This window comes from Heterodontus francisci, chromosome 8 (genome assembly GCF_036365525.1).
Source record: "Heterodontus francisci isolate sHetFra1 chromosome 8, sHetFra1.hap1, whole genome shotgun sequence".
NCBI lineage: Eukaryota > Metazoa > Chordata > Chondrichthyes > Heterodontiformes > Heterodontidae > Heterodontus > Heterodontus francisci.
The window spans coordinates 115902130-115929057 of NC_090378.1; the positions used below are offsets into that span (position 1 = coordinate 115902130).

General features: G+C 44.1%; 1 protein-coding gene across 1 annotated transcript in view; it reads right to left on the bottom strand.

Annotated features, from left to right (window-relative positions):
• Nucleotides 1-4940: 4940 nt before the first annotated feature.
• Nucleotides 4941-26928, bottom strand: part of LOC137373241 (rab GTPase-activating protein 1-like) — a 556698-nt gene continuing 534710 nt past the window's right edge. The window contains exons 19-20 of the mRNA XM_068038091.1: nucleotides 5622-5750; nucleotides 4941-4952 (exon numbers count right to left, since the gene is read on the bottom strand). Of these exons, the coding sequence (XP_067894192.1) occupies nucleotides 4941-4952; nucleotides 5622-5750 (141 nt within the window). The remainder of the gene's footprint in view (nucleotides 4953-5621; nucleotides 5751-26928) is intronic.

A 26928-nucleotide genomic window follows, 5' to 3' on the forward strand; every position in this document is an offset into this window, starting at 1 on the left:
GGAATCAGGGGGAAAACTCTCCGCTGTTTGGAATCATACCTAGCGCAAAGGAAGATGGTTCTGGTTGTTGAAGGTCAATTACCTCAGCTCCAGGACATCATTGCAGGAGTTCCTCAGGGTCGTGTCCTAGGCCCAACCATCTTCAGCTGCTTCATCAACGACCTTCCTTCAAATCATAAGGTCAGAAGTAGGGATGTTCACTGATGAATGCGCAATGTTCAACACCATTCGCGATTCCTCAGATACTGAAGTAGCCTTTGTCCAGATGTAGCAAGACCTGGACAATATTCCAGGCTTGACCTGATAAGCGGTAAGTAACATTTGCACCACACAAGAACCAGGCAGTGATCATCTCAAACAAAAGAGAATCTAACCGTCTCCCCTTGAAATTCAATGGCATTAACATCGCTGAATCCCCCACTAACAACCACCTGGGGGTTACCACTGACCAGAAACTGAACTGGACCAGCCAGATAAATACTGTGGCGATAAGAGCAGGTCGGGGCTGGGGATTCTGCAGCGAATAACTCACCTCCTGACTCCCCAAAGCCTGTCCACCATCTACAAGGCACAAGTCAGGAGTGTGATGGAATACTCTCCACTTGCCTGGATGGGTGCAACTCCCAACAACACTCAAGAAGCTCGACACCATCCAGGACAAAGCAGCCTGCTTGATTGATTGGCACCCCATCCATAAACATTCACTCCCTCCAGCACCAACGCACAGTGACAGCAGTGTGTACCATCTACAAGATGCACTGCAGCAATGCACCAAGGCTCCTTCAACAGCACTTTCTAAACCTGCAACCTCTACCTAGAAAGAGGAGGGCAGCAGCTGCATGGGAACACCACCACCTGCAAGTTCCCCTCCAAGCCACACACCATCCTGACTTGGAACTATATCGCCGTTTCTTCACTGTTGCTGGGTCAAAATCCTGGTAATCCCTTCCGAACAGCACTGTGGGTGTACCTACCCCACATGGACTGCAATAGTTCAAGAAGGTAGCTCACCACCACCTTCTCAAGGACCATTAGTGATGGGCAATAAATTCTGACTCAGCCAGCAATGTCCATATCCCATGAACGAATAAAAAAAAAAGGCAAGCTCTTTGGCAGTACAACTGCCAAAATGGATAAAATGGTTCCACATTAGTGTAAACTATAATCCCGAGGAGAACAGAACAGACCAAGACCCAGGGAACATTCATGAGTTTAACCATGCTGTGGGATGAAGAAAGTTGATGTAGTCGACATGGACTTCAGTAAGGCTTTTGATAAAGTCCCGCATGGGAGATTGGTTCAGAAGGTAACAACCCATGGCATCCAGGGCAATTTGGCAAATTGGATCCAAAACTGGCCTAGTGGCAGAGGGCAGATGGTCTGCGATTGGAAGCCTGTGATCAGTGGTGTACCGCAGGGATCGGTTCTGGGACTCTTGCTATTTGTAGTGTACATTCATGATTTAGACGTGAATAAAGGAGGTATGATCAGTAAGTACGCAGATGACATGAAACTTCGCGGTGTCGTAAATAGTGAGGATGAAATCCTTAGATTACAGGCTGGTAAGATGGGCAGAGCTGTGGCAGATGGAATTTAATCCTGAGAAGTGTGAGGTGATGCATTTTGGGAGGACTTACAAGGCAAGGGAATATACAATGGATGGTAGGACCCTAGGAAATACAGTCAGTCAGAGGAACCTTGGCGTACTTGACCATAGATCATTGAAGGCAGCAGCACAGGTAGATAAGGTGGTTAGGAAGGCATGTGGGACACTTGCCTTTATGAGCCAAGGCATAGCATATAAGAGCAGGAAGGTTATGTATAAAATGCTAGTTAAGCCACAGCTGAGTACTGTGTACAGTTCTGGTTGCCACACTATAGGAAGGATGTGATTGCACTGGAGAGGGTGCAGAGGAGATTCACCAGGATGTTGCCTGAGCTGGAGCATTTCAGCTATGAAGAGAGACTGGATAGGTTGGGGCTGTTTTCCTTCGAGCAGAGAAGGCGGAGGGGGGACCTGATTGATGTATACAAAATTATGAGGAGCATAGATGAGGTAGATAGGTAGAAACTTTTTCCCTTAGCGGAGGTGTCAATAACCAGGGGGCATAGATTGAAGGTAAGGGGCAGGAGGTTTAGAGGGGATTTGAGGAAAAAAAATTTCACCCAGAGGGTGGTTGGAATCTGAAACACATTGCCTGAAGGGGTGGTAGGGGCAGGAACCCTCACAACATTTAAGAAGTAATTAAATGAGCACTTGAAACACCACAGCAGACAAGTGCTGGAAAATGGGATTAGAAGGCGCTTGATGGCCAGCACGGACACGATGGGCCAAAGGGTCTGTTTTTGTGTTGTATAACCTTATGACTCTATGACCGTGAGTCGGGGCCTAAGAAGAGTAGCCAGACATCTTGACCCAGGGTGCCCTGAACACCTCCTCCAACATCAACCCCGAGCCCCAAGATGTCCAAACCTTGGGGAAAGAAAAAAGGAAAAAAAAAAGTGATCGTAGCGTGCAGTGTAAATAAGCGGACAAACTGAAGTCCGACCTATTGAGGGAAGACCTCTTAAAGCGGTGCTATCTCCTATTTTCTTTCGCAGACGCGAGTCGAACCAAGGACACAGGATGAAGTGGACACTGTAGCTGGGCATGTTGGTGATCCTGATTAGAGCAGGGCAGGGAAATTGAGGGGACAGCGATGTCTTTTATTTACGGGTGTAATGGAGGAGCTGGGCCCACTGTAACTCAAGGGGGAACAACACGAGGTAATAATGGGGTAGTGTCATACTTCCACGATGAAAATCGTCCGGGTTGGTCAAGGTCAAATTCCACCAAGTATTCCAATCAAACCGGTTACAGATTTGGGGAAGTATCGGTGCCCTGCCCAAAATTAAATATCATGGGCAGTAAGGTACAGGTGGAAGAGGGGAGACGGGTTTGCCTAGAATGTTGAGCGAGTACCTCCATAGGCTGGTGGCGGTGGTTATGAAAGACAAACGAAGGTAAAGGTGATGCATCCACAGATTGGGAAATATTGGGCTCAAACGACACACAGGCTGGTAATGGGAACTATGGAAGGGGTGAAGTTGTATTGGGACAAGTGGTGGAAGGAGGACTGAGGGGTTTGTGCGTGTGTCAGTGGGTTAGGGCACAAATGTCAAGAAGGGGTGGCCATTGCTTTGAAAACAACAACGGAAAGACTCCAGGTCAGGAACGGATTGGACCCAAAGTTTAGATTCTTGCGAGGTCTCAGATCCTCCAAATACTGTCAATGCTACCAAACTGGTGGTGCATGAAAGAAAGAAAGCCCCTATTAAAAACCCAGGATAGAGGTTAAGTGCCCCATGACGACACCCGTACCAAGGAATGGGTTGGTGTTGATTCCTACAGGGAAAGTGTTGTATCATGACATGCACCATGAGGTAGGCGGTGCCCACCAGAAACAGAGAAATTATGAGAGAAACTGCTAAAGGAGATGTTCCAGCAATTTAATAAGAATTTTTTATTTATTTATTATTTAGAGATACAGCACTGAAACAGGTCCTTCGGCCCACCAAGTCTGTGCTGACCAACAACCACCCATTTATACTAACCCTTCAGTAATCCCATATTCCCTACCACCTACCTACATTAGGGGCAATTTACAATGGCCAATTTACCTATCAACCCGCAAGTCTTTGGCTGTGGGAGGAAACCGGAGCACCCGGCGAAAACCCACGCGGTCACAGGGAGAACTTGCAAACTCCGCACAGGCCGTACCCAGAATTGAACCCAGGTCCCTGGAGCTATGAGGCTGCGGTGCTAACCACTGCGCCGCCCCGGGAATTATGGGGAAGAAAGTCAAGAGGACATGTTTCAACCAGTCAACAACAGTCACATGGGCTTGCGAAGACAGAAAAGGGGATAGACTAACAACGTGGCCATGGTGTTTAATACAGGAACGTCACTGGTCAACAGTATGGAGGATTCTCAGTCACAAATACAGGTGAACACCCTAAGGGACCAGCTAAAGAAAATACTAGGGGAGTGTAATAATATTGGAGGGACAAGAATTGTGGGAAGCCCATGGAATGACAATTCACCTAAAAGAAATAATAGCAGAGTTGGAGACTCACGCCCAGACCATAAACAACCTAATAAAGAAGGACTGAACTGGGTCTGACCGGGCCGCCAATAATGACGTACGAGTCGTGTACGGCACCTGCTTGTTAAAAAAGAGGGCGTAGTAATCTAGAGGATCTGAAACAAGGCCACTACTGTCGTGGATTGATAATAGGCACCTAAAGGCTGTAAGTGTATATGACAACCTTATGAATCCACGTCTGCTACAGTCAGCCTCCGATCAAGTCATAGAATCATACAGCACAGAAACAGGCCCTTCAGCCCATTGTGTCCATGCCGGCCATCAAGTACCATCAATTCTAATCCCATTTTGCAGCACTTGGCCCCTAGCCTTGTATGGCGTTTCAAGTGCTCATCTAAATACTTCTTAAATGTTTGAAGGTTCCTGCCCCTAACACCCCTACAGGCAGTGTATTGCGGATTCCAACCACCCACTACATAAATGCAAGTCTTTCTTTTTTGTCTTTCCATAGTTCAGAGCAGGTCATGCTTGACCTGTACAGTGCTCCAGTCAGGGTGCACCTTGAGTAGCGTTTTTGGTGGCAAACACACAAGGGAACCATTCAAGACCTGGGGACAGTGCAGCGAAACACCACAGGATTGATCCTTGGCATCGGAGAAGCGAGGCAAGAGCGAAATGGGCCTCTACAGGTCTGAAAGGAGTCCCATGACAGGGTACCTCAACGATATATGGTATAAAACAGTATGGACAAAGTATTACCTTAAAGCATGCGTTGAAGGCAAGGAACACAGAGTCATAGCGAGTGGACAAATTTCAGACCAATGTCAGGAAGTTATTGATCTTGCAACTGAATTCCTAGTCGAGTAACTGGAGCCATTTAAGAAACAAAAATAGAAAATTCTAGAAAGCACAGAGGTAAATCAGGAATTGCTAGTTAAAAAGCCAACGTCCACCTAGTTCTCCATCTACCATCCTGGTACAATAATGATACAATAATGGAGTTGTTATTTAATCGTAATAAACAATCTCTAATGTCCATCAGACCCAGACACCTGGTGAAGAAAACTCCCAGTGGTGGAAAGCTTTGGGAACCATGGATTCAAAGTCACATGGTCCTCATCTATAATGAGAAAAGACTGAATCTGGTATATTTAAAGGTGGGTCTATTCTTATTTCTGATTTCCAGCAGTCTCAGCTATTCATGCTTGTTTTACCATTTTACAGGCAACTGGATGCCGTGAAGAGGGAGGGTCAGGTTTTTGTTCTTAAATAAATGGATGAGCCGAATGACTTTCCTCATTTATCTTGTGTAGCATGAACTGGATTATTGATGTACGAGGCAGACACAGAACTGTCTCCTCGCAGAACCTCACTGGCATGGTGTAAACACCATCACTTCCTGGATATAAACTTGAAGCCGAGTTAGGACTGTCCTTTCCCGATCAGCTGTGTCTACACTTGGCTCACTCAAACAATCACCATGGGAATGTGAATCACTCTGTATTCTCTATGACTCCCACGTGTCCATTTGCTTACCTTTATATTGCAGGCCTGCTCCATCAGTCGCCTGGCATTTTCCTCGGCCCTGTAGCGCTTCGGCAGCTGCACACGGAAGAACTTCAATGCCCCTTCGAAGTCTGCCTGCAGCAGGTCCTCCTTAGAGGTCTAGGATAGGAAAACTGAAAATGAGCTGCAGCTTGAACGTACAGTCCATTAGGTATTTATTCAATTTATTAATTACAAAACTCAATGACTTGGCTTTCCTTTAGCAGTGTGCATTGGAGAGAGAGAGAAGTGGCACTTCTGGTGACCAAAACTCTCCATTTCGCAAACATTGCCAACACTATCAAGCTAGTCTAGGTCAGCCATAACTACAAAAGCTGAAAGACCTTCCACAGTTCATGAGTGCACAACCTGTAAGTGTTAGACTGTTCTCATCCTTGTTTTCAAATCCTACTCCCCCTCCACCCCCATCATGTAACCGCTCCCTATCACTGTAACCTCGTCCAGCCCTACAACACTTCGACAGCGCAGTGTTCCTCCAATTCTTCCTTTTCCACATCCTCCATTTGAATTTCTCCACCATTGGTGGCTGTGCCTTCAGCTACCTAGGCCCCAAACTCTGGAATTCCCTCCGTACACTTCTCCGCCTCCTTCTCCTTTAAAACACTGCTTAAAATCTCGCTTTTGACCAATCATTTGATCATCTGTTCCAATATCTCTTCCTTTGGTTTGGTGTCTGATAATGTTCCTGTGAAGCACCTTGGGGTGTTTTACTACATTAAAGGCACTATATAAATGCAAGTTTGGACAGCACAGTGACGCAGTGGTTAGCACCGCAGCCTCAAAGCTCCAGCGACCCGGGTTCAGTTCTGGGTACTGCCTGTGTGTAGTTTGCAAGTTCTCCCTGTGACCGCGTTTGTTTCCGCCGGGTGCTCCTATTTCCTCCCACAGCCAAAGACTTGCAGGTTGACAGGTAAATTGGCCATTGTAAATTGCCCCTAGTGTAGGTAGGTGGTAGGAGAATGGTGGGGATGTGGTAGGGAATATGGGGTTAATGTAGGATTAGTATAAATGGGTGGTTGTTGGTTGGCACAGACTCGGTGAGCCTGTTTCAATGCTGTATCTCTAAATAAAATTAAAATAAATAAAATAAAGTTGCTGTTTGGGACCCACAATATGTGCTGGATAACAATAACTTGTAATTAGATTAGCATATTTTAACAGTGAAATGTCCCAAGGCACTTCACAGAAGCGAGGTCATGGTGGGCTTTGAAAACCAAGGTGAATTTTTTTTGAAAAAGCCAAGGCATTTCTGGACTGGCAGCCAATGTAAGGTTAGTGAGCACAGGGGTGATGGGTGAATGGGATGCCACCACAGCAGCTTGCCCTTCAGAATTTGTTCCAATAATTTGCCCATGACGTTAGGCTGACTGGCCTGTCTATCCCTTTCTCCCTTTTTAAACAACGGTACAACAGTAGCAGCCCTCCAATACCATACCTGAAGGTAGAAAGGATTGGAAAATGATACACCCTGAAAGTTAGGTTTACAAAGCCTCTAGGATTGCCCCAGAGTCTCCAGGAAGTAAAAATTAATCTCTAGGACACTGCTGCAAGCAACCTGGGCCAAAATCACAGGGGTAATAAACAATTGCTTTTTTTTTTATAAACTCTTTTTACGCTTTGTTGACTAGTTCTAAAAATATTGGACACGGGGAAAATGCTGTTTGACTGACAGGCAAGAATCATCCAATCGGGGGAAGAGTCGATTCATGATCTGATTGGTGTGGGAAACGATGACGTCCATGAGGACAGACAGGTCTGGAAACCAATGGTGAGAGGGGGAGGGTGGGACAGTTAGTGGCAGGAAGTCATACATCGGATTGTACAGTACAGATTCAGGCCTTTGGGCCCAACCAGTTCATGTAGGCGTTTATGTTCCATTCCAGCCTCCTCCCGTTTTTCCTCACATAAATATCAGCACGACCCTTTATTCCCTTCTCCCTCAAATGCTTGTCTAGCCTCCCCTTAAATGCTTCTATACTATTCACCTCAACTCCTCCCCGTGGTAATGAGTTCCACATTCTTAACACCCTCTGGGTAAAGAAGTTTCTTCTGAATTCCCTATTGGATTTCTTGGTGGCTATTTTATTATTTATAGACTCTAGTTATGCTCTTCCCAGAAGTGGAAACATTCTCTCTGCATCTATTCTATCAAAACATTTCAAAATCTTAAAGACCTCTATTCAATCATCCTCAGCCCTCTCTTTTCAAGAGAAAGGAGACTCAGTTTGTTCATCCTCTCCCAAGAAGTCAAATGATGAAACCTCCAGTAATATGTCCAAGAGTTGACAACTCTAATGAACGTTGTTGATTTCATCTAAGGATGAAACTGAATGGACTGGAGGGGTTTCAGTAGACTTAATGCTCAACATTTTCCAGCGATCGTGCAGCAGGAATCAACCAGGCTTGTGGAATGCTGAACAATGTTTGAAATTGTAGAGTACAAGTCAGAGGTAGTCATGCAGTGTTACCACACCTCAAAATACTGCAACCAATTCGGATCACTTTCTCCTGTGCACAGAAGAGCTACAAAGCTGATCCCTAGCATTAGGGAACTAAGTAAAGACTGTACAAACTATGGCTTTTCAGCCCTGAGAAAAGGGAACTGAGAAGATACCTTGTAGAGGTGTGGAAGACAATAAATGGTATAGAAAAGTTAGATTATGGTGGTGTCACAAACTAAAGCACAAAGGTAGGACAAGGGGAAGAGGCACAACATAGGAAATGGCAAATTTAGCCCCGATGTCAGCAGGTTCTTCACTCAAAGAGTGAGTAACAGAGACAGACGGACTTGCATTTATAATAGTGCCCTTCAAGACCTCAGGATGTCCAAGGTGCTAACAGCCAATGAAATACTTTTGAAGCATAGTTACTGTTGTAATGCAGGAAAGGGAGCAGCCCATTTGCACACATCGAAGACTCACAAATAGCTATGAGATAAATGAAGAGACAAATCAGTTTTAACGACGTTGGTCAAGGGATGAATATTAGTCAAGGACCAGAAAGAACACAACAGCTCTTCAAAATAGTCAGAATCTTCTGCGTCTGTGAGGGCAGATGCGGCCTCAGTTGAAGGTCTCACCTGAAAGCTGGCACCCCCAACAGGACAGTGCTACCCAGTACTGCACAGCGAGTGCCAGCCTAGATTGTGTACAAATCTCTGGACTGGAGTGATCTGCTGGGTAGAGTAGCAGCAGCATTTCAGTTGCTTGCTATGATAGAGCCATCACAGTCAAGCTCTACGCCAGAGCAATGTGTAACTAATCTCAGTATCTCATTCGCTCCCTGCTGCCCTGTGTTCAAATATTCATGCTTCAAAGAGTTATTCATTTTACCTTTACAAGATGCAATGCTACATAGGAAATGCTAGTCAAAAAAGACACAGGTCCATATAGTTCTCCTTTTATTGTAAATAAAAAGAAGAAAAGCTGGAAATACTCAGCAGGTCGGGCAGCATCTGTGGAGAGAGAAGCAGAGTTAACGTTTCAGGTCAGTGACCCTTCTTTGGACCTGGCAAATATTAGAAATGTCAAAGGTTATAAGCAAGTAAAGCGGGGGGTGGGGCAAGAGATAGCAAAGGAGAAGGTGTAGACTGGACAAGGACCAGAAGGTCGTAGATCAAAGGCAAACAATATGTTAATGGTGTGTTGACAGACAAAGCATTAGTACAGATAGGGTGTTAACTGACTGAAAATTGAACAGCAGCAAGTAAAAACATGAAAAAAAACAGTGGGTAAGCAAACTGAACAAACTAAGATGAAATAAAATAAACATACAAAAAAATGTCAAAAACGAAAAAAAAAAAACGAAAAATGAAAGTAAAATGGGGGGCCCGACATGCTCTGAAATTATTGAACTCAATGTTCAGGCCGGCAGACTGTAGTGTGCCTAATCAGTAAATGAGATGCTGTTCCTCGAGCTTGCATTGATGTTCACTGGAACACTGCAGCAATCCCAGGACAGAGATGTGAGCATGAGAGCAGGGGGGAGTGTTGAAATGGCAAGCAACCGGGAGCTCAGGGTCCTGCTTGCGGACTGAGCGGAGGTGTTCCGCAAAGCAGTCACCCAGTCTGCGCTTGGTCTCCACAATGTTGAGGAGACCACACTGTGAGCAGCGAATATAGTATACTACATTGAAAGAAGTACAAGTAAATCGCTGCTTCACCTGAAAGGAGTGTTTGGGGCCTGGCATAGTGAGGAGAGAGGAGGTAAATGGGAAGGTATTACACCTCCTGCGATTGCAGGGGAAGGTGCCATAGGAAGGGGACAAGGTGGTGGGGGTAATGGAGGAGTGGACCAGGGTGTCGCAGTGGAAACAATCCCTTCGGAATGCTGACAGGGGAAGGGAGGGGAAGATGCGTTTGGTAGTGGCATCACGCTGGAGGTGGCAGAAATGGCAGAGGCTGATCCTTTGGATATAGAGGCTGATGGGGTGGAAAGTGAGGACAAGGGGAACCCTGCCACGGTTCTGGGAGGGAGGGGAAGGGGTGAGGGTAGAGGTGCGGAAAATGGGCCGGACACGGTTGAGGGCCCGGTCAACAACAGTGGGGGGGGAATCCTTGGTTGAGGAAAAAGGAAGACATATCAGAAGCGCTGTCATGGAAGGTAGCATCAGAGCAGATGCGTCGGAGACGGAGAAACTGGGAGAATGGAATGGAGTCGTTACAGGAGGCAGGGTGTGAAGAAGTGTAGTCGAGGTAGCTGTGGGAGTCGGTGGGCTTATAATGGATTTAGTAGACAACCTATCCCCAGAGATGGAGACAGAGAAGCCGAGGAATGGAAGGGAAGTGTCGGAGATGGACCATGTAAAAGGTGAGAGAAGGGTGGAAATTGGAAGCAAAGTTGATAAAGTTTTCCAGTTCGGGGTGGGAGCAGGAAACGGCACCGATACAGTCATCAATATACCAGAAAAAAAAAAGAGTTGGGGGGGAGTGGGCCTGAGTAGGACTGGAACAAAGAATGCTCGACAAATCCCACAAAAAGACAGGCATAACTAGGACCCATGCAGATACCCATAGCAACACCTTTTACTTGAAGGAAGTGAGTGGAGTTGAAGGAGAAGTTGTTCAATGTGAGAACAAATTCAGTCAGGCAGAGGAGGGTGGTGGTGGATGGGGACTGGTTGGGCCTCTGTTCAAGGAAGAAGCGGAAAGCCCTCAAACCGTCCTGGTGGGGGATGGAGGTGTAGAGAGATTGGACGTTCATAGTGAAGAGGAGGCGGTTGGTGCCAGGAAACAGGAAATTGTCAAAATGACGTAGGGCGTCAGAAGAGTCACGGATGTAGGTGGAAAGAGACTGGACCAGCGGAGAAAAGATAGAGTCAAGATAGGAAGAAATAAGTTCAGTGGGGCAGGAACAGGCTGAAACAATGGGTCTGCCAGGACAGTCCCGTTTGTGGATTTTGGGAAGGAGGTAGAAGCGGGCTGTCCGGGGTTGCGGGACAAAGAGGTTAGAAGCTGTAGAGGGAAGATCTCCAGAGGAGATGAGGTCAGTGACAGTCCTGTGGACAGTAGCTTGATGTTCGGTGGTGCGGTCATGGTCCAGAGGGAGGTAGGAAGAAGTGTATGTGAGTTGGTACTGAGCCTCTGCAAGGTACAGGTTGGTATGCCATACAACCACAGCACCCTTTTATTGTCCTGCTTCTTGTATGTTATAAAAATATTGGAGTTTTTCACTAATTATTGCGATCAATCTCTATTAGTTAGTCGACAACAGACCCAGGCATGAGGTGAAGAATCCCCAATGATGCAGAACTTTAGAAATCATAGTTCCAAAGTCACCTGCTCCTCCCGAACATGTTAAACATCATATCATGTATCAAATTAGTCATATACTATGTTCTGAAATAGCATTTTATGAAAGAAATCCAATTTTCATTTTTCCCTTCAAAAGAAACAATGGTCTCTATCTCAAACACACACTGTGACAACAACCCTCTTGTGTAACCTCTCCTCACTTTCGATTTCTAAATTGATGACCCCTTGTCAGTGACCCCCCAACCAGAGGGAAATAGTCTTACTATTCATTCTATAAACAACCTTCACAGTTTGAAAAACTTTGATTCAGGCCTCCCCTTAGTCTTCTCTGCTCCAGTGAAAATAGTCACAGTATTTCATTCTGCCCTCATTACTATAATCCTGGTCAATCTGCACTGTGTACACGTCATGGTTTTATAATTTTATAACGAGGAGTTGAAAACTCCAACTGTGGCCTAACTAATCGTTTGTGCAGATCAATCATTATTTCTTTACTCTAGTACTCTATGCCTCTACTTATAAAACACAAAAAGCTATTGGCCTTTTCTATGGCTTTATCTACTTATACTCTCATTTTCAGGAAACTATTTGAACCACTGTTTATCCCTTTCTTTCAATATCTTTCATATTACATTGAATTTTACAGCACAGTAACAGGCCATTCGGCCAAATGGTCTGTACTGGTGTTTATGCTCTTTAGGAGTTTCTTCCCATCTCTCCTCATCAGCATATTCTTCTATTCCTTTCTCCCTTGTGTTTATCTTTAAATGTATCTGCTATTTGGCTCAACTGCTCCATTCTAACCACTCTCTGGGTAATAAAGTTCCTCCTGAATTCCCTGGTGACTATCTTATATTTATGGCTCTTGGTTTATGAACCCTCTCCAGCAAGTGGAAACATTCCCTCTCTGTCTACCCTATCAAACCATTTTTTAATCTTAAAGGCCTCTATCAGGTCACCTTTCAGTCTTCTCTTTTCTAGAGAAAAGTGTTCCAGCCTGTTCAGCCTTTCCTGATAGCTTTACCTTTCAGTTCTGGTATCATCTTTGTAAATCTTCTTGTACCTTCACCAGTACCTCGATATCCTTTTTATATTATGAAGACCAGAACTGCACACAGTACTCTAAAGTATGATCTAACCAAGGTTCTATATAAGTTTATCATAATTTCTCTGCTTTTCAATTCTATCCTTCTCAAAATGAATCCCAGTGCTTGGATTGCTTTAATGCCCTTATTAACCTGTCCACACTTTTAGTGATGTGTACCTGTACCTTACATGCCTTTGCTGTTCATCGAAAATTGACGACACAGAAGGAAACATGATCGAGGTTTACAAAGTTATGAGTGGCATGGACAGAGTGGATAGTCAGAAGCTTTTTCCCAGGGTGGAAGAGTCAGTTACTAGGGGACATAAGTTTAAGGTGCGAGGGGCAAAGTTTAGAGGGGATGTGCGAGGCAAGTTTTTTTTTTTACACAGAAGGTGGCGAGTGCCTGGAACTTGCTGCCAGGGGAGGTGGTGGAAGCAGATACCATAGAGACGTTTAAGAGACATCTTGACAAATACATGAATAGGAAGGGAATAGAGGGATATGGTCCCCGGAAGTGCAGAAGGTGTTAGTTCAGGCAGGCATCAAGATCGGCGCAGGCTTGGAGGGCCGAATGGCCTGTTCCTGTGCTGTACTGTTCTTTGAAACCATTCGGCCCATCGTGTTCCCGCCAGTCCACAAAAGAGCTACTTAATCTAATCCCACATTCCTGCACTAGGTCTGTAACCCTGCAGGGCACAGCTCTTCAAGTATATGTTCGAGTACTTTTTAAATGTGGTGAAAGTTTCTGCCTTTATCATCCTTTCAGGCAGTGAGTCCCAGATCCCCACCACCCTTTGGGGTGAAAAACTGTTTCCTCATCTCCCCTCTAACCCTTCTACCAATTACTTTAAATCTATGCCCCCTGGTTTTCCACCCCTCTGCTAAGGTAAATAGGTCATCCCTATTTATTCTATCTAGGCCCCTTATAATTTTACACACATCAATTATGTCACCCCTCAATCTCCTCTGTTCCAAAGAAAACAACCCCAGCCTATCCAATCTTGCCACATAGCTAAAACTCTCTGGTCCTGGCAACATACTCAAATCTCCTCTGTACCCTCTGCAGTGCAATCACGTTTTTTCTGTAATGTGGTGGCCAGAATTGTATGCAGTACTCAAACTGTGGTCTAACTAGTGTTGTATACATTTCTAGCTTAACCTCCTAGCTCTTATATTTTATGCCTCGGCGATTAAAGGAAAGCACATCATATGCTGCCTGAACCACCTTATCAACCTGTCCTGTGGTCTTCAGGGATCCGTGGACATACATTCTAAGGTCCCTCAATATCCTCCCATTTATTGTGTATTCCCTTGCCTTGTTACACCTCCCAAAATGCATGACCTCACAGTTCTCCGATTGAATTCCATTTTCCACTTTTCTGCTCGACTGACCAGACCATCTGTATCTTCCTGCAGTCCAAAGCTTTCCTCCTCACTGTCAACCACACAGCCAAATATTGGATCATCTGCACACTTCTTTATCATGACCCTACATTTGAATCTAAATCATTAATATAAACTATAAATAGCAAGAAGACAAGTACTGAGCCCTGCAAACCCCACTGGGAGCAGTCTTCAAATCACAAAAATACCTGGCAACCATCTTCCTGCCACTGAGCCAATTTTGGATCCAATTTTCCACTCTCCCTTGGATCTCATGAACTTTTACATTTTTGATCAGTCCCCCCATGTGGGACATTAATAAAGCCTTGCTCAAATCCAGGTAGATCACATCCATCACCTGCCATCATCAACCCTATGTCACCTCCTCAAAAAATTCAAATCAAGTTAGTCAGACATGACCTTTCCTTAACAAACCCTTGCTGACGTCCCCTGATCAATCTATGCCTTTCTAAATTAAGGTTTATATTGTCCCCCAGAATTGATTCCAATAATTTGCCCACAACTGAAGTTAACTGGCCTATAATTATTCTGATTATCCCTTCCTCCCTTACTAAACAATGGTAAAATGTTGACAATCCTCTGGCATCACTCTTGTAGCTAGGGAGGATTGAAATCTGGCCTGAGCCTCTGCAATTTCCTCCCTTGCTTCTTTTAGCAATCTTGGATATAATTTTATCCAGGCCTGGCGATATATCCACTTTCAAAGACATCAAACCCTTTAATACTTCCTCTTTCAATATTTATCCCAACCAATATTTCACACTCTTCCTCCTTAACTACAACATTACCAGCCCCATCTTTTGTGAAGACAGCTGCAAAGTATTCATCGAGAAACAATAATTCAGGACAAAACTGATAGTCGCATGGACAAATGCAGGTTAATTAAGGAAAGGCAGCATGGATTTGTTAAGGGAAAATCATGTTTAACTAACTCGCTGGAGTTCTTTAGAGGGTTGATGAGGGCAATGCTGTTGATGTGGTGTACATGGACTGCCAAAAGACATTTGATACAGTGCCACACCGACTTTTAAGCAAAGTTACAGCTCACGGAATAAATAGGACAGTAGCAACATGGATACGAAATTGGCTGTGGGACAAGAGACAGAGAGGGAGGTGGTAGCGTAGTGGTAATGTTACTGGACTAGTAATCCAGAGGTTAGTAATAGAGAGGCCTAGGCAAATCCTCTGGGGACAAGGGTTCAAATCCCACCACGGCAGATGGTGAAATTTGAATTCAGTTAATAAATCTGGAATTAAAAGCTAGTCCATGAAACCATTGCCGATTGTTGTAAAAACCCATCTGGTTCACTAATGTCCTTTAGGGAAGGAAATCTGCCATCCTTACCTGGTCTGGCCTACATGTGACTCCAGACCCATAGCAATGTGGCTGACTCTTAAATGCCCTCTGAAATGGCTAGCAAGCTGCTCCGTTGCATCAAAACCACTACGAAGTCTAAGAATTCTCCCCAAGGACTGCAGCGGTTCAAGAAGGTAGCTCACCACCATCTTCTCAAGAGCAATTAGGGATCAGCAATAAATGCTGGCCTAGCCAGTGACACCCACATCCCACGAACGAATAAAAAAAAAGACTAGTGGTTAATGGATGTTTTTCGGGCTGGAGGAAGGTTTGTAGTGGAGTTCCCCAGGGGTCAGTGTTGACACCACTGCTTTTCCTGATATATATTAATGACTTAGACCCTGGTGTACAGTAAACAATTTCAAAATTTGAGGATGATATGAAACTTGGAAACATTGTGAACTGAGAGGAGGATAGTATAGAACTTCAAAAGGACAGACAGGCTGGTGGAATGGGCAGACACATGGAAGATGAAGTTCAATGCAGAGAAATGTGAAGTGATTCATTTTGGTAGGAAGAACATGGGGTGTATGTATAAAATAAAGGGTACAATTCTAAAGGGGGTGCAGGAACAGAGGGGCCTGCTGGTATACATGCATAAGTCATTGAAGGTGGCAGGACAGGTTGAGAGAGCAGTCAATAAAGCATAAAGTATCCTAGGCTTTATTAAGAGGGGCATTGAGTACAAGAGCAAGGAGGTTATGTTGAACTTGCATAAGACACTAGTTTAGCCTTAGCTAGAGTACTGCATCCAGTTCTGGGTGCCGCATTTAAGGAAAAATGTGAAGGCATTGGAGTGCAGACAGGATTTATGAGAATGGTTCCAGGGATGAGGAACTTCATTTACCAAGATGGATAGGAGAGGTTGGGACTGTTTCCCTTGGAGAAGAGAAGGTTGAGACAAGATTTGATAGAGGTATTCAAAATCATGAGGGGTCTGGACAGATAGGGAGAAACTGTTCCCACTCGTGAAAGGATCAAGAATGAGAGGGCACAGATTTGAGGTAATTGGCAAAAGAAGCAATGGCAACATGGAGAAACTTTTTCATTCAGCAAGTGGTTAGGATTTGGAATGCACTGCCAGCAATCAAGGCATTCCACAAAGGGAATAGGTAGTTGCTTGAAAAGGGGAGAAGGCAGTGGAATGGCACGAAGTGCCATTTGCGGAGAGCTGGTGCAGATATGATGGACTGCATGGTCTCCTTCTGTGCTGTAACAATTCTGTGATTCTGTGAAGAAACATATTCACATCCTCTGCCTCTACACAGGTTACCTTTTCGGTGCCTAATAGGCCCTACTCTTTCCTTAGTTATCCTCTTTGTTACAAGAGTTTTGTTTTTGTATTGAAAGCTTAGAATTCTGTTTTTAAAAACTGAGGAAAGGATTTTTCTCTGTGGACACTGATTGCTGAAACTTGGTGTGTTTGAACTGAGTGAAATACACAGACTGAAAGACACCTGTTTCCAAACGACGCAGCAATGGAATGACAGGTCAAGATTTATGATTGTCACGTGACTTGATTGTTGAAGTTAGTTTCACTTTTGGATTGTGAAAAGACTAGCAAGTTGGACAAGGAGCAGGTAGTTTGAAATCTGGCTGTGACCTGCCTGGAGACTGGAGAAAAAGACCTCTCTCTGTAAAAGAAGACGTGCATCTCTTGAAAATAAATCCTGCATTTGAAATGTGACTGTGATCTGCCTGGAGAGAGGGAAAAAAAGACCCAGGAAAAAAAAGTTACTTTTCTCTGTAGAGGAAGACTGCTTTTCAGAGAAGAAAGCCCTGTGTCAGAGGTAGCAGTTTCCTATTGCCTACAGTCTTTGAAGAATCCCTGCCTCAAAATGGTTCCTGTTGCCTCCTGTGTTTTGGGACATCCTGAAATCTCAAGAAAGCTTCTACTGCTAGAATGCTGCTTCAAAACCCAAGCAGACCTGATGCTAACCTTTGCGAAAGACATGTGTGACACCTGTTGCAGACAAATTGCCTTGAATGCCTACCCATCTCAGACTGTTCAACCTCACCTGGAGAGACTGAGTGGCATCTGACTATTCGACTCTGGGACACCTCACCATACCGAAACCATCCTACCAGAATGTGATAAAAATCATTTTATTTTTTCCTTTTTATTCCAAAGAAACAGCTGTAAACCAAAACCCTTTACCCCAGTTAACCCTTTTTTAAAAAATGTATGTGTGCGCGCATGAGGGCCAAAGAATTGAGGAGCTTTTCATGCATACAGATTTATCTCATTAGTAGTTAAGATCTATTATTTCTTTCCCAATAAATAGTTAATGTTGCTGTTTAAAGAAACCTGGCTTGGTGTGCTTTATTCTGGGGACGAATAGTGTGTCTAATTTGGCTATTTTTCCGCAGGTGGAAAACGTTCTTAATATGCGGTGACATATGGAGTAGTGGGACTGAATTAACAGTGCACTACTCCCACCTTGGTCGTAACATCGTGCTCTTTATGTGCTTATAAAAGATCTTGAGATTTTCCTTGATTTTACTTCCTAGTAAAATTTCTTGTCTTTCCTAATTTCCCTTTTAATTTCATCCCTACACTATCTGTACTCTTCGAGAGCTTAATACTGCAGAAAGCCTCGATGTCTAAAATAAGATTCCTTTTTTTTTGCCTCTATGTACCTCGTCATCCAGAGAATCTAGATTTGGCTGTCTCGCCCTTTTCCATTGTGGGGAAAATGCTTATCCTGAACCCCTAGAATCCTATCTATCTTTCATCAAACTTACTCTTATTTACCAAGGGGTATGTGGCCTCCTTATTCCTCCCACCAAAATGTGACACCTCACAATTATCTACATTGAAATTCATTTGCCAATAGACTCTGGAGCAGTTCCTACAGATTGGAGGGTGGCAAATGTAACCCCACTATTTGAAAAAGGAGGGAGAGAAAAAACAGGCAATTACAGACCTAGCCTTAAATCAGTAGTGGGAAAAATGCTAGAGTCTATTATAAAAGGATGCGATAGCAGAACACCTGGAAAGCATAAACGGGATTGGACAAAGTCAAAATGGGTTTACGAAAGGGAAATCATGCTTAACAAATCTACTGGAGTTTGTTGAGGATGTAACTAGTAGAATAGATAAGGGAGAACCAGTGGATGTGGTATATTTGGATTTTCAGAAGGCTTTTGATAATGTCCCACATTAGTGTGCAAAATTAAAGCACATGGGATTAGGGGTAATACACTGGCATGGATTGAGAATTGGCTGACAGACAGGAAACAGAGAGTAAGAATAAACGGGTCTTTTTTTAGGTGGCAGGCAGTGACAAGTGGGATTCCACGGGGATCAGTACTTGGGCCCCAGCTATTCACAATATATATTAATGACTTGGGTGAGGGAACTATTTGTAACATTTCCAAGTTTGCAGACGACACAAAGCTGGGGGGGAATGTGAGCTGTGAGTAGGATGCAAAGAGGCTCCAATGTGATTTGGACAAGTTGGGTGAGTAGGTAAATGCATGACAAATGCAGTATAACATGGATAAATGAGAGATTATCCACTTTGGTTCTAAAAACAGAAAGGCAGATTATCTGAATGGTGATAGATTGGGAAAGATGGAGGTGCAACGAGACCTGGGTGTCCTTGTCCACCGGTTGCTGAAAGCAAACATTCAGGTGCTACAAGCAGTTAGGAAGGCGAATGGTATGTTGGCCTTCATTACAAGAGGATTTGATTACAGGAGCAAGGATGTCTTACTGCAGTTATACAGGGCCTTGGTGAGACCACATCTGGAGTATTGTGTGCAGTTTTGGTCTCCTTATCTGAGGAAGGATGTTCTTGCCATGGAGGGAGAGCAAAGAAGATTTACTAGGCTGATTCCTGGGATGCCAAGATTGACGTATGAGGAGAGATTGGATCGACTAGGCCTATATTCACTGGAGTTTAGAAAAATGAGAGGGGATCTCAGAAACCTATAAAATTCTAACAGGACTAGACAGGCTAGATGCAGGGAGGATGTTCCTGATGGCTGGGGAGTCCAGAACCAGGGGTCACAGTCTCAGGATACGGGGTATGGCATTTCGAACCGAGATGAGGAGAAATTTCTTCAGAGGGTGGTGAACTTGTGGAATTCTCTACCGCAGAAGGCAGTGGAGGCCAAGTCATTAAATATATTCAAGGAGAGCGATATATTTCTTAATGCCAAAGGGATCAAGGGATATGGAGAGAAAGCAGGAACAGGGAACAGCATGATCTTTTATGAATGGCGGAGCAGGCCTGAAGGGCCGAATGGCCTACTCCTGCTCCTATTTTCTATGTTTCATTTAATGTACACTCCTATCCCTGGCATTTCCTCCCAAATGCATTACCTCAACTTACTTACAGTAAATTGCATCTGCCAAATGTTTGACCCTTCTGCTAGCTTGTCTGTGTTTTCCTGAAGCCCTCAATTTGGCCAACTTATCTATATTTTCCAAGTGCCCACTCTTTGGCCATGCGACCCTCCTATCTGTGTCTTCCTGAAACACACACACAAGGTTTGTCAACCCGCTACAATTGTGTCATTATCAAATTTCAAGACTGTTTGTATACCCAAGGACAAACCATTCATTTATATGGAGAATGGAATTGGGCACAGCATTGGCCCCTGGGGTATACACTCCCAAACTTATTCCAATCTGAACCACACTCCTTCCTGCCTGTCAACCGACTTTCCATCTGTGCATGATACGTTTCCTCTTATATGACTGAACTGAAAAACCTTGATGAACGCCTTCTGAAAATCTATACACATTACACCAAATGCGTTCCCTTTGTGAACCATTGGTCACTTCTTTAAAGCACTTAAATCTGTCTTTAACAAATCCACCTTGGCTATCTAGATTAACCCTTGCATTTCTGAACGCTCAATACTTTTATCTCGAATATGGATTCTAAGTGTTTGCCCACATCTGACACTGGACTAATTAATTAGTTACCTGGTTTACCTTTTTAGAATTAAAGTGTCCTAATAACAACTCTCCAGTCCAATGGTGCAATTAGCATATTTAGGAATGAAAGAAAAATTGTGACCAGAGCCGCTGTTATCTCCTCTCCAACTTCTTTCAATAGCTCCAGGTGCCTGCCAACAGGCCACGATGACTAACCAACCTTGAGATCTGCTTTTTGTTTAGATCATTTCTACCATTATCTCTAAATTGTTCCATGTTATCCTCCGGAACGCCTACATTGTCACTTTTACACCGTTTGTTTATAAAAAAAGTAAAATATTTATCTTCTCCATACTTCAACTTCTGCAATTAGACTCTCATTCCAGATAGCTCTGCCCTCCTTTTAACTACTGTTGAATTTATATTATAGGAAGCTTTACTATTTCATCTTATATTATCTGCTAGCCTTTTTTCATTCCCCCTTCTAGCTCATTTAATTCCCCCTTTTTGCCTCCTGATTATCCCCTCTATATTCCACATGATTTTCTTTCACAGTTAGTTTTAACTTGACATCTCCCTTTTCAATGAGTTTAGTTTTAAATCCACATCACTATTCTTTGCACTCACATTTTTCCTGATCAGAATAGATTTATTTTTACTCCATCCATTTCCCATTTGAAGATTTCCCACTGAGGCTCCATCTTGGTTGCTAACGTTTCTGCCCAGTTAAATTTAGTCCAGATCCCTTCATATCCTTTTGCTGGTCGATCACCCTTGAAACTTTATTATCCTCTTCTGTTCTTACATTGCACCTATGTTGCAATTGCCTTTTCCCCCAACTGTTCTAGTTATTACTTAATTTCCTAAATAAAGAATGCTTCATTCCTCCCAAAAATGCTGGGGGGACTATAGGGTTCTTTTGGTTCAATAAGCCTGGGTTTTAAAAAGCAGACCTCAGACCCTGACCACATCAGTTTTCATTCCTTGAACAGCATCGTCTCCATTCATATCCAGAAATTCGATCCGCATTCACAGCTCAGATGTGATGTGATAGGATTCCACAAACTGAGCTCTGACCCAAAATGATCCCACAGTTCAGATCTGTCACAATTCCACAATCTCATGTTAGATTTGACAGAATGCGCAATTCCCGCTCTGGTCCAGCAACAAGAACTTTGCGTAGCGCCTTTAACATAGAAAGTAAAAAAAAAGACCAGAAAGGGCAAAAAGGATTACAAGGATGATGCCATGGAATCTTTCACCTCCACTGGAGGGGGCAGATGGAGCCTCAGTTTTCAGTTTAACAACTCACCCGAAACAGGGCACCTTCAACAGTGCTGCACTCCCTCAGTGCCAGGCTGGATTATGTGCTCAAGTCCCTGGTGTGAGACATGAGCACACAAACTACTGACTCAGTGGCAAGAGTTCCACCCACGATCTGACGGGATTCCACAATTCAAAGATTCTGCAATCAAGGCAGAATTGCCCCCATTTACATCACTTGGTACAGAGTAATTACTGAAGTCCAGAAAACAAAGAACATAAAACCAGGCATGGAGGGCTGTGCCCAGCCAACATCTTGCTGTGGATCAGCTGAATCAGTACTGGGTGGCCCTATGAGCCCACCTCTAATAGGGACACTGTTAGTTTCACTTCCTAATGCCTGTTGCACTGACAGGACTGTAAACTGCAGGTCTAGGGAGGTCCAGGGAGCAGAGTGTTTAGTTGCCATTTCGAACTGGATTTAGCTTTTCTCAGTGATAAGTCAAATTACTGAAGAAAAGGCGGAGGTCAGGGGGTTGTGTGTGCCAACTCTCCTGGCAGTGCCACCTGAGGCGAGCAGTACAACCCACATCAAGCAGTGAAGATGAAACCTACCAGCTTTAATGCCAGTGGCAGTACCACACCCCACTCACAAACAGGAGAAGCATGCCCCCCCATGACTCCACGATACAGCAATCATCTCACTAATTAACACAAACTATAAAAACAAAAGCAACCCTCAAGTGGCACAGCTGCTTCTATCTGCACAGAGCGACATACTCAGTGTGTGGACTGCCACAATCCTCGCAAGCACACTGCCACAAAGAAAAACTTCCGCGCTTTAGGAATCGGATGGAAGAACAGTCAGCCGACACAACTGCAGCCTTTAGGGCCATCAGCTGAGGATGCCATCAGTTACCCAGGCACAGTCAAGCGTACTTTGATACAAGTTGTATCAATTTTAAAACAGTACCTCGATAATTAAGACAGCATTATGTGTGAGACAAGGAAGGATGCAAAGCTTTCTGACTGCTTTTTATTGCACATAGGCTGGGGGGGTTGCAGCCTTAAGGACCGGACTGCTTTTAATGAACGACGCCCACCCACAGGCAGCCAGCAATAGCTCAATAATTTTCAGCAAACGTCATTAATTCCAGGCTGCAGGCCTCTGCCTCCTGCCAGCCCACCACCCACCCCCAACCCCCTTTAGCTTCAGCCTCAGAAAAGATGCTCACCGGCAGCAGCCGAGGTACAAACAAGCGGTGGCCCATCCCCAGCAGCTCCAGCAGCCGGCAGGCATACTCGTTCACCATCTTGTGGCCATCATCCTGTGTTTCTTGGGCTTTGGAGCGGGGGTTCTGCACGGCTGAGAGGGACGGGGCGGAACAGGGAAGCCCCTCTTCTGTCAGGAGGAAGCAGGACGGATCCAGTTTGCTGGTTCTGGAGTCAGAGCCAACAGGAGAAACTGGGAAGGTTAATTCGGCAGCCTAGCCCCTACGACAGAGTTAACACCGAGTACAGGCTTGTCAGCATTGTGTCGCCTGGTGGAAAAATGACAGCACGTTTGAGATCCACGCCGAGGAGTTGAAGAAGAGCTGCTCCTGCTAATGTAGTCGGTGAGCTCATCGCCTCTGGCTGGAAACGTGACGGCTGCTGTTCTCAGTGCTGCTGTGAATGTGTAATGAGGGAATGAGCATGAAAGCCTATGTCTCACGGGAACTGTCTGGGAATGAAGAGGGTTGTGCTGAGGCACCTCAGCTATCAGCTAGCTCACTCCTTTGACATGCTGACCATCCCCTGCAGACTGTTATCTTTGCTAAAGCTGCATAGCACAGCTAACAGTAAGACTCCCATTGTTCAGCGTTCCAGCCTCTCCAACACTCAGTGCTCTCCTTTATTCTCACTCCCCAAGTAAATTTGGCACTTTGAGAGTCATGTTTAGTTCTAACTCCCTGCCCTGTGGCTGCTGTTTTTAAGTATCACAATAATGGAGGATTTAACCTCAGTGTATGGTGATTATCCCTGTGAATATAGCCATCTTGCAACATCCAGTGATCAGATTATCCCTGTGTACAGCAGGGTTTCCTTGCATGTCAGGTTATTCCATCACATCAGGATTGTCCCCATTTCCTTCTTCCACTAACATGGCGTATTTATTCTGAAATCTTTAACCAAAAGGTTCCGTACATTGCTGCCTGCTGTAGTTCTGCAGTAGAACCAGGGTACGGGGCGAATGGACTGAGAACCGGGGATCCTGAGTGCAAGAGAAACTTAGAATGCCTATACATGCGTTGCAGAAATTTTACCTATCAGAAAGGCTAAGTATTCCAGCATCGTTTTCAAACAGGCCAAGAGAACCTTAATGAGATGTAGCAGTGATTAATTTCTCAATAGCTAGACTGAAAAGAATTACAACAAGCTAAGGCCTGGAGGTATGGCAGTGTCTATAGGGTCAGAAAACCCTGTAATACCACAAACTGAACAATGGCCTCCCCTGACTATTGACCCTACCCCATAATAAAGGAAAACCTATGGATGCATTCAGTGTGGAGTCAGTGGGATCATTAGAAGACGATTCCTTTAAGGAATTTAATTCCACCCTATTTAGTGAAGGGGCACCAGGAAGAATGGTACGCTGCCAAATTGCCCTGTTGTTGATTGGTGGCAGAGTCCTGGATTTGCCGTTACGATGTGCTCCAAGAGAATAGATCACCATGTGGACCCATGATGGGAGAAGAGGGTCCAAATCTACCTTTCAGGTGACAATAATTGGAGGCGGACATGGTCAGCTTATTAAAGTAAGGGGCGATACCTCTTGAAATATGCACCTTCCATCTTTGAGTGCTTTTGTTACATTGTGTGAAGCGTAGATTAGCTGGTACGAAGTGCATTTTACTGCCTCCCACCATGATCTTCCACAATGAAAAATTAACTCTTTCAAAAGAATATTAATTTTTTAAATAAAGACAGATTATTGACACTAGTGCTGCTACATTTGCCTATAGGAGTATGACCTGTTCCAAATATTTAGTCCTTCCTTCTACCTGACCCCTACTGAGATTACTTGGGTGCAAGACCACATTCTTATGCCGGTCCAAATCCACAATGCAACTAAGAACCAGGTCAACATTCACTGCAGGCAGAGACCATGCAGCCTGGCATTCAATTCCTTCACTATCCCAGAAACTGATCCGAATGCAGGTATCCAGATAGCACTTGGCAGAGATGAAGCAGGACAATGCAGCTGAGCAACAATTACTAAATTTAGGGGATTACGAGTGGTGGGAATTAGTCTATAACATGGGAACGCACCAGTGATATTGAATAGTCTCCAGGTGTTTTGTAACAATGCCAGAGATGCACTAATTTTATTATCTTGGTATGTTGGGCTTCAGTATGTGGTACTGCAATTGCTATTGCAAATATATAACTATAAATTGGCATCATTGATTAAACAAGGCAGGAACATAAATTGTTCTTCACCCTCAAGGTGGGCAGTCTAAGAATACTGGTGATGGGATTAAAATTGACATCTCTTACTTGGCCATATTAACCATCCTGCATTGCGAATCAATCTGTAATGCTTTTAAAGTGGAAAATTTCTGTGATTTTGTTATGCCAGTACATTAGATGACTCCAACCACAAGCTGCCCGTCAGACTCCAGACGGATAACTGAACAATGGTTCCCAGAGAGCAGGAGAAAAACCATTGACATTAGAACAATGGTGAGACTGATAAGACAGTTAAGGGAAAAACCAATTATTTCGCTGGCTAACCACCTGGAAATTTGTGAAAAACAATTTCCTCGTTTGAAAGGGTGCATTTGACTAGAACTATACAAAGGAAAGATCACCGGGTAAGATAAGAACACAAGAAATAGGAGCAGGGGTAGACCATTCAATATGATCATGGCTGATCAGATTGTGGCTTTAACTCCACTTTCCTGCCTGCCCTCACATAACCCTTTATTCCCTTGTAGATCAAAAATCTATCCAACTCAGCCTTGAATATATTCAATGATCCCGCCTCCACTGCTCCCTGGGATAGAGAATTCCAAAGATTAGCGACCCTCATAAGAAATTCCTCCTTATTTCCGTCTTAAATGGAAGACCCCTTATTCTGAAAGTGCCCCCCCCCCCCAGTTCTAGATTCCTCCACGAGGGAAAACATCCTCTCAGCATCTACTCTGTCAAGCCCCTCAGGATCTTAAATAAAAAGAAGAAACTTTGGAAATACTGAGCAGGTCTGGCTGCATCTGTGGAGAGAGAAGCAGAGTTAACGTTTCAGGTCAGTGACCCTTCCTCAGAATCTTACATGTTTCAATAAGATCACTTCTTATTCTTATAAACTTCAGTATCGGCCCAACCTGCTCAACCTTTCCTCAAAAAGGCAACCCCTTCATCCCAGGAATCAACCTAGTGAACCTTCTCTGAACTGCCTCCAATGCAAGTACATCCCTCCTTAAATAAGGAGTCCATAACTGTAATAAAAACAGAAAGTGCTGGAAATACTCAGCAGATCTGGCAGCATCTGTGGAGGTAGAAGCAGAGTTAACATTTCAGTTCTGTGACCTTTCATAAGACCAAAAGTGTACGCAGTACTCTAGGTGTAGTATCACAAACATCCTGTACAGCTGCTGCAAGACTTTTCTACTCCAACCCCTTGCCAATATTCTATTTGCCTTTCTAATTACTTGCTGTACCGGCATGCTAACTTTGTGATCCATGTGCGAGGACACCGTACAGCAGCATTCTGCAATATCTCTCCATTAAAATATTCTGCTTTTCTATTCTTCCCACCAAAGTGGGCAACCTCACATTTTCCCATATTATAGTCCATCTGTGCCCACTCACGTAACCTACTTATATCCCTTTGCCGACTGTGTCATCCTCATAATTTGTTTAACTGCCTATCTTTGTATCGTCTGCAAATTGGCTACAATATACTCGGTTCTTTCATCGAAGTCATTAATATAGATTGTAAATAGTTGAGGTCCCTGTGACACCCTACTAGCTACTGTTTGCCAACCTGAAAATGACCTATCTGTTCCAACTGTTTCCTGTTAGTTAGCCAATCCCCTATCCATGCTAATATATTATCCCCAGCTCTTATTTTGTGCAGTAACCGTTCATGTAACACCTTATCGAATGCCTTTTGGAAATCCAAATACACCACATGTACTGGTTCCCCTTTATCCACCCTGCTTGATCCATCTTCAAAGAACTCTAATAAATTTGTTAAAACCATGTTGACTCTGCTTGATTGTATTATGACTTTCTAACTGTCCTGCTACTGCTTCCTTAATAATGGATTCCAACATTTTCCCAATGACAGATGTTCGGCTAACTGGCCCATAGTTTCCTGCTTCTGTCTCCCTCCTTTCTTAAATAGATGTGTTACATTTTCAGTTTTCCAAACCACTGGGACCTTTCCAGAATCTAGAGAATTTTGGAAGAGTACAACCAATGCATCCACTATTTCTACAGCCACTTTTTTTTTTTAAGACCCTCGGATGCAGACC